The sequence below is a fragment of the Moschus berezovskii genome, unplaced genomic scaffold, assembly GCF_049115385.1.
Source record: "Moschus berezovskii isolate FMDL1 unplaced genomic scaffold, NW_MosBer_1.0 29, whole genome shotgun sequence".
Classification (NCBI taxonomy): Eukaryota; Metazoa; Chordata; class Mammalia; order Artiodactyla; family Moschidae; genus Moschus; species Moschus berezovskii.
The window spans coordinates 286,611-295,017 of record NW_028290453.1 but is presented as its reverse complement, the minus strand read 5'-3'; the positions used below and the strand labels follow the sequence as shown (position 1 = coordinate 295,017).

Here is an 8,407-nt window from a genome sequence, read left to right as displayed (position 1 = left end):
TCTACTGACATTGGCTCCGACTGGGTTTCCAGAGCCCAGCAGTTTGCGAGCTGGTTCACATTATCCTGGTGGTCTGAAGCCAGCCATGACACAAGTGGACAGAGCAGGACCTTGCAGGGCTCCTGGGCATGGAAGCCTCTCTGTGTCCCCTGTTCCTAGTTTGTAGGGAATGGATTTAGCCCCACGGCCTTCCCTGAGTGCCAAGGGTAGGTTCAGTTATTAATCTGGCAAGGGAAGGGATGCAGAGACAAAGGAGCAACAGTCAAGAAATAGTCGCGTAGCCTTGGGGCAGGATCCTGGTTCCACCTGAAGGGAAGAACACACGGTCTCTGAGCTCTTCCAAGGAACTGAAGATGCTAACTACTTGATGAAGCAGTCTTCATTCCAGAGAGAAGGCCACAGATTGATAACTTGGGAATCACAGAAGCTCATCAACAGATCACCTGAGACCAGATTAAAGGAGGGCAGGCCCCGAACACACTCTGATCCTTATCAGCAACCCTATCCTTGAACCATTGCTGTAAAACTCCTCACCAAATCCCAGACATACAGTGTGGAGGGCATAAGCCCTCTGCGACCTCCTTTGCCTGGCAAAGCAATAAAGCTATTCTTTTCTACTTCACCCAGAACTGTGTCTCTGATTCAGCACCAATGCCCAGAGGTTAAGTTTTTGGCATCAGTACCACAGAAGTGGGCAAAGCTAGCAAATTGCTGCAGACGACCCCTAGTTTATCCGATTGTTTATCTGCCTACCGATGCGTGGATGAGTTAGGGGAAGCACACTGAAACCGCCCACCCTGGTGGGCACCATAGTAACTATTTGCAGGAGTCGTTTTACGACAGGAGGTTCTGGTTCGGAACATGGAACTGATAAGTCCCCACCAAACAGAAGCGTTCAGGAACGGTCAGAAGGAGATACTGTGTGTCCAACCACCTCCCAGAATCCTCACTGGCATCCACCTTGGCTGAGTGATGCCTGCGCCACCAGAAAGGACTCCGAGTCAGAACGATTGGCTAAATACAACCCAGAAACTAATAATAATACCCTAGACTGCAAGTCACGTGGCAGAGCAGTCCTCCCGGGTTGCCTCAGCCCTCCTGCTCTCCGCCTGGGCGCCCCTTCCCAGTAAAACCTCTTGCTTTGTTAGCACGTGTGTTTCCTCGGAAAATTCATTTCTGAGTGTTAGACAAGAGCCACTTTCGGGCCCTGGAAGGGGGCCCCCTTCCTGCAAGAGATGGACAAGTAACCGGAGGATCACAGCATACCTAACACTGCCCCCTCGGTCAGGAGAGACTGAAAGCCCAGCCAGGGGAGCGTGGCGCAGGGGCTCCAGCGTCCTGGGCATGGAGGGGCCGGCGGAGCTGGGCTGCTGGTGTGGGCAGGGCCAGCCCTGGGGCCTCTAAGTACCAGAGGAGACGCCTTTGTGCCGCTGCTGCTCAGACAGGGATGCTCTCACAGCAGGCCTGGCCCTCCCACACTGAGGCGGGGTGGGGACTGTCCCTCCCCTTTTGTAGTTTCTTCTGGTTTCAAGTTCAGTTCAGCCACTCAGTCGTGTCTGACTCTTTGTGACCCCATAAATCACAGCACGCCAGGCCTCCCTGTCCATCACCAACTCCCGGAGTTCACTCAAACTCATGTCCATCGAGTCGGTGATGCCATCCAGCCATCTCATTCTATGTCGTCCCCTTCTCCTCCTGCCCCCAATCCCTCCCAGCATCAGACTCTTTTCCAGTGAGTCAACTCTTCGCATGAGGTGGCCAAAGTATTGGAGTTTCAGCTTTAGCATCAGTCCTTCCAATGAACACCCAGGATTGATCTCCTTTAGAATGGACTGGTTGGATCTCCTTGCAGTCCAAGGGACTCTCAAGAGTCTTCTTCAGCACCACAGCTCAAAAGCATCAATTCTTCGGCGATCAGCTTTCTTCACAGTCCAACTCTCACATCCATACATGACCACTGGAAAAACCATAGCCTTGACTAGACAGACCTTTGTCGGCAAAGTAACTTCTCTGCTTTTTAATATACTATCTACGTTGGTCATAACTTTCCTTCCAAGGAACTTCCTGTAATGTTACTTCTTCAGAAGATCAATTTGGCACTCCTCCTCAACTTCTCTTCTATATATTTTGACTTTTAGTCTGTATACAAAATTGTCTACAGCTCTGCTTTTTGGAGGAAAATTCAGGTGCTAATTGTGCCCCCAATTTTTGGATTTATTTATTTAGGAAGAGGCTTGCTGGTAAAGCTGCCTAGAATGCATGGGGATGAATTTACAGAAGATTTCTGCAGAGATGAGGCTCAATGATCCAGCACTGCGTTCATCCCCATCAGGGATAAAACCCTACAGGCGATGGCGTCCGGTAAGAAGCTACATCAAATTTCAACGTAGGCGCGCACCAGAGCCCATGGAAGTCTTTATAGCAGAAAGAAGTTTCTGAGAAAACTAATATCCCTACAAATATAATTGCCACGTGAACAATTAACTGAAGACAAATGAAAGGCAACACTTAAAAAAAGCCAACACAACTGATAGTTTCATTTTTTTCTTTTTACTTGAAAATTTGTTTTAACCATCAAATTTTGGCAGTTACAAACCTGTACAGTTTGGGTTTTTTTGTGTGTTTTTTTTTTGTCTTCTTTTTTGTTTTTCTTTCATTTTTTTAGAAAAAGAACACAAGACTGAATACTGCCAACAGCATTATATGCAGAAACAATTCATTTCCTTAAGGGACAGGATCCACTTTAAGTGTTAGCTTTCCCTTTGCATAAGGTTTGGTGTGTGACGTGTGCGCAAGTTGAGGTGAGTGTATGTGAGTGTGAAGAAATGATGTTCTTCATTCTGAATCTGAAATGGCATACAAATCAGGACTGGGCAGAACACACTCGACTTTTAAAATGTCAATAAAAACATTTTCTTGGAAACAGAGAAAGTCAAATGAAAACAGTAGAACCAAAGAAAGGCTACAGTGTATTTGGAAATAATTCAAAAACACCATTTTCAAATCTAAAATGCTTTATGTGTGTGTGTGCAGTTACCTCAATAGTTTGCAGACCAACAGCATGGGTGACTTAGAATTATATTCAACCCCCAAATTAAAGAATCCTGATAGGCATCAAATACAGTATATCTACAAAAACCTGGAAAATTGAAACCATTATATACAATTTTATAAACATTTTAACACCGAAACATACATCTTTTACAAACCAGCCTGTTTGTATCAGGTAAATTTACATGACAATCTCTCTGATACAGTGCTTAAAAAGAACTGCTTCCATTTCTGAACACATCTGAACACACTTGTCACTTCCCGGAATGCAGTAGTATGGGCTCATAAAATTGTTCAATAGTAGCAATTCAGGTATTTGTTTGCCAGAAGGGTACTACAGTACATTCTGATGGGTCCAAACACACTCCAAGCGACTCTACGATTCCCGAGTGCATTCTAAACACTGGAAGAGACTAATTATGGCCTTTGTGTAATATTACATACCTGTAATTATTGCTTTTCATTATTACATAAGGAAAGAAAATCTTATTCTTTTCCTATCTCTTAGCCAGCTGGCTAAATATTAACTGATGCCAAATCCACATATGGCAACTTTAAACCCTAGAATTATACAACCAGAAGCTTAAAGACATTGTGGATTTCCACCAGAATAATGTGCAGTTGAATGCTGCAGGACAAACCCCAGCAAAAACACAGAACCCGCCTTCTCACAGACCACACAAAACGAGGACGCTAAAAAATGCCTCTTCATATCTCCCTTGCTCATGATTGGAAGCTAAAAACAAAAAACGTAAAACCTAACCACTCTGCTAGCAATATCCATGCACTGGGAGGGCAGCAGAGAGGAGAGACCAGATGATTATCTGGACAACCCATGCCAAAGGAACACCAGAGCGCCCTGAATTCTCCCAAGGAGGTGTCCCTGGGTCCTAAATGATCTAGTTTGCTTATCTCTTGTCTCCCTGATGCTGATCATGTAGTCTCAGGCATTGGTGCCGCAGCGGGTGGGTGAGGGTGGGAAGCAAACAGGAATTGGCCGACAGTGTTTTCCTTGCTTTCTTTCCCCAGGCTCTGCTACTGATTCCCAAGAGTGGTTCCAGGTAAGTTCCAGGAACGCACCAATCCCCTTTCTAAGTTTTCACCCCAGTTGTCTGATGGGATAAATCTTAAATGCATGGACTTGACTTGTTCATATCACTAAGTCTTCTACAATGGCATTTCATGAACTGGCAGGATAGGAGTACATGGAAAGTTGGCATGGAATGAAACTCAGTAACAAAATCCTCACAGAAGAAAGCAAATAAATTAAACACCTACTTTCTTTATATTTTACAGCCCCAGAGCTTCTGCTGACTGTATGACAAGCATCACTAGTCCAGCTACTCTCAACCTAACCAGATTGTGTGCAATACAAGTAAAGTGCCTACAACGGGCTATGGAAAACAGCTTCCAGAGGCAGCACATACAGGTCAGGAAAACATTGTGGGAAAGACACTAATGGCTTAAATCTTTCCCATGTGGTTCATCGGGGTGAATGGGGTAGGAATAAATACCAGGGCTGGGAGGAAAGAAAAACAAATGGACCCGGTAGGTAATATAATCAGAGCTTTACTGTACTTATTGATCAGTTTGAGTTCCATTTTATAATTATCATTCCATCCTCATTTTAGAAAACATTCATTTGGTGAAAGCAGTTTTGATCCATGTCCAAAGAAATGTATGAATTCTGTAACTGCACCTTTTCTATGGGGTCTGCAAAATACATCTAAGATCATGAGGCTTCCAGAGAAATGCTCTCCATAAGTTCTCTCTTCTAGTATATTCCAAAGCAGGAATGGGGTGAAATCAAAAGCTCCAGCAGAAGCAGGCAGATACCATGCCCCAGGCAGGTTAGTGGTGAATAATAGTAATAGAAAGAATACTGGTCAAACGGATGAATTCTAGTTCTTGTTCAGCTACTTAACTTCCTGTGCGAGCTTGGTGAGTCCCTTCCCCTCTCTGGGTATGTTTCCTCTTTTATAAAATAATGGGATTGGATAATCAGATCTTAAAGACTCTTCCAGTTCTTGAATCATTGGTCACCCCACCTAGTTCCATCTTGGCCTGGCTGCAAACTATTTCAGAATCTACAGGAAAAGCTAATTATCCAGAAAGTGAAAAGATATCCTGTGTTTTTTTAAAGGTAATTGATCAAAACATAACACGCGCTTGTCTGGGATACATTAAGCTGCAGAGCTACTCTGCAGAAAACCAGGGGACGATATCCTGAAGAAAGAGGTATTTTATACAGGTCAGAGCCAAGAGTGGGCACAATTTTCTTGGGTGACTTCACAACAGCATTAGGATCTATTTATTCCTTCATTACTGGGTTCTGAGGGCACTCTGCCTGGAGGGTATGCTGTGCAAGCAGGAGTGACTCACCGGCATTAATCTCCTTCTAATATTTCCTGGGGCAAGAAATGAATTGTTGGTTTTACTTTGATTATTTTTTTATGCCACTGCATTATAGAAAGTGTAGCAGCGATTCTATTCTAGACCATTAGTTTTTCTTGCAAATGGGTTTCTTACATAAGAAAAATACCAAAGATTTCATTCTCCCAAGCAGCCTTAGTGAAATTCATTTATTTCAAGACCACGGTGCAGATAATGTTTCTATGAGTAGGTCTGACTAAGAGATAGGAAGAGGAGAAAAGCTGAAAATTCTGTGAAGTGTATGAGTGTACAGTTTACTCAGGAAGCTTGAGAATGAAAAGGAATTTTTGTTTGTTTTAACCACAAACTTTTGGAAACATTGACTCCTACAAAGAAGTGGATTGAACATACCTGAAACAACTGAAAAATACGTCTGAGTGGATGATACACAGATTCAGGACAGTATAGTGGATACACCAACGCCATATGTCACCAGAAACTGTGGACACAGAGATTCGCTCATATGCAGAGAGTGCAAATATGCATTTATTTGACCATGGCCTCTGTGCACGTGCCCATGATACAACTGAAGCACGAGAGTAAAGTTACTCAGCTCATCAACTTTAAGCTTCGAGTTACTGTATTCCCAGTCAGATGATTCTCCTGGCAAGTTTGGAAACTCAAGGTCAAAGCCCGCATATCGGAAGAGAGGAGAACCAAAAGGCAGGGTGTAATGAAACTTTATGCTTTTTTCAAATAAGAGTTTAGTTCTGAAAAATTATAACAAAATACTGTTTTGTCTTCTTCCTTAAAAAAGCTCAGTTTTGCTTCAAGTTAATATAAACGGCAATACCAAAATAAAGTTAACTGAATCGGAAAAAAATATGGCATTTGGTGTTTCTCTAATATCATCAAGATCAGAGAAATTGGAAGGTTGGCTTTGCTGGCAGGATTTTTAACATAGGTTGTATCCTAAACCTTCCTGTCACTTTTCCTCAAGAGCAGCCTTACTGAGTGCAAGCACATATCTGTACATAGGCCCAGATACACACACTATTATAATTTATACACAATAACTAATCTTTCTTCTCCTTTTTTAAAAAACAAAATCGCATCTATAGTGATGATGCTACCAATTTAAAACACACACCTTTTATCTGCATTATCAAGAACTGTGATTATCTAGCTGAAAACTTTGAAAGTATTTTCTTTTTTTCCTTGAATTTGTGAATTCTGCTTAAACCTCTCAATATCTCTCATTCTAGGGAACAATGTACTAAAATATTCCTTTTTTTGTTGTCTCTTTATTTCCTGATTCTCAGAACAAAGACCAATTTCTGCCGCAATGTTAAAACTGTAGTTACAGCCAAGAATATTTACTGGAAAACACAAAGACAGATAATCACATTCTTTCCAATGTTTGCACAATGTTAACTTTCCCCTCAACCTACAAAATGGGACCCAGATATCTCAAGTATTCCTCTTCATTGATATCTTTCTCAATGATCATAAAATATAACTATATTATTTCGGATGCTTAACACAAACAAACAAAAATAACTGAGTATACTAAACATTTTACCCAAACCTAACTTTATAGCTGAAAATTGGGTAGCTTATTTTAAAAAAAAAAAAGTTGATTTGAAAGGCTTCAGCCCATTTTCTTAATAATGGTTGTTCCTCTTTTCTTTTGCCTAAGAGACTAACTTTTCCAACAGTCATAACTACTATTTTCACTTCCCCCCATTGGCTCAAAATTACATGCAACAAAGCCTCTTGGCTTGCTGCCAGTTATTAATACTGCAAGGACCGGAACGACGCTGTAACACTTCCCAGGGCACAAGGCTGCACAAAGCAGACGGATGGGCCATCTAACGTCACAGCGGAGCTTGCTTCCCCTTGAAAAACTCGGTGCACCTTCTGGGTCATCTAGGCAGGCACGCGCTGCCCCGGGCGATGGGTCACCTCTCAGAAACCATTTCTGAGCCTTTCCTTTTCACTCAAGGGGAGTCGAGCTTGCTCGTGACAGTACGACTCGGGGAAGGAGTTTCCAGCCGAAAATACTGCGTTGCTGCTGCGCGGACCGAGCCGCGCCGGTCTCTGCGCGCTGTGCCAGCCGCGGGCTCCGCGCCGCCTCTACACCTGGGTCTGCTGCTGGGTCTCCAGAAAGGGCATGTGGAGGCCGGCGAGGCTGAGCTCCCCGACGCTCTCATAGTCACTCACGGCCGCCTCGGAGTCGTCGAAGCCGCAGCTGGCTGACACATCGGAGGACGAGGGGCCGCGGGAGTTGTGCAAGGAGAGGGCCACGCCGTCTGCGGGGCCCGCCGCGGCCGCCGCTCCCGAGCTCACGCTCACGCCGAAAGTACTGAGCTCGCCGGCGGCGGGCGGGCCCCCCGCGTCCGTCTCGTGGGGGAAGGGGTGCGGAGGGAGGTACTGGCTGGGGTGGAACTGCGGCCGCCTCCGGCAGCGCGGGCTCAGCGTGCCGCCCAGCGAGCCGGGCCGCGCGGGCGGCAGGCCGTCCAGCTGATCCGCGAAGTCCTCGGGCAGCGGCGGCGGCAGCGGGTCCTGCCCCAGGAAGTCGTCGTCGTGCGGCGGCGGGTACTCGCTGTCCACGTCGTAGCCCCCCAGGTAGTAGTCGCTCTCCAGCCCCCGCTCGCTGCCCGGCGGCGCCGCGCCCTCCTGGCTCTCGTAGGTGGGCACCTCTTCTATGTCGGACAGGCGGGCCCCGGGCATCCAGTCGGACGTGTCCCAGTGGTAGGCTGTGAGAGGGAAGCCGGGGCAGTTAGTTTCCTCCAGGGCGGTGCTGGGCACAGGGCGCAGACAGCCGAGGGCAGGGGACCTGGCATGCAACTCTCAATGCCCAGGAGACTGCTAAGAAGCCAGGCGCAGCCCCATGCGTTTTACAGGGCCCTTCTCAGGCCCAGCCGTGCTCTTGCCCGGGGGGTAGAGGCCTCGGCAGCTCTGAGGAGGAGGCCTGATTGCT

At 45.8% G+C, this 8,407-nt stretch overlaps 1 protein-coding gene across 1 annotated transcript in view; it reads right to left on the bottom strand.

The window, feature by feature from the left end:
• Positions 1-7,540: 7,540 nt before the first annotated feature.
• The window catches only part of LOC148772973 (protocadherin Fat 3-like), a 180,178-nt gene continuing 179,311 nt past the window's right edge, over positions 7,541-8,407 (bottom strand). The window contains exon 28 of the mRNA XM_088834566.1: positions 7,541-8,183. Coding sequence (XP_088690692.1) covers positions 7,561-8,183 — 623 coding nt within the window. The 3' untranslated portion in view covers positions 7,541-7,560. The remainder of the gene's footprint in view (positions 8,184-8,407) is intronic.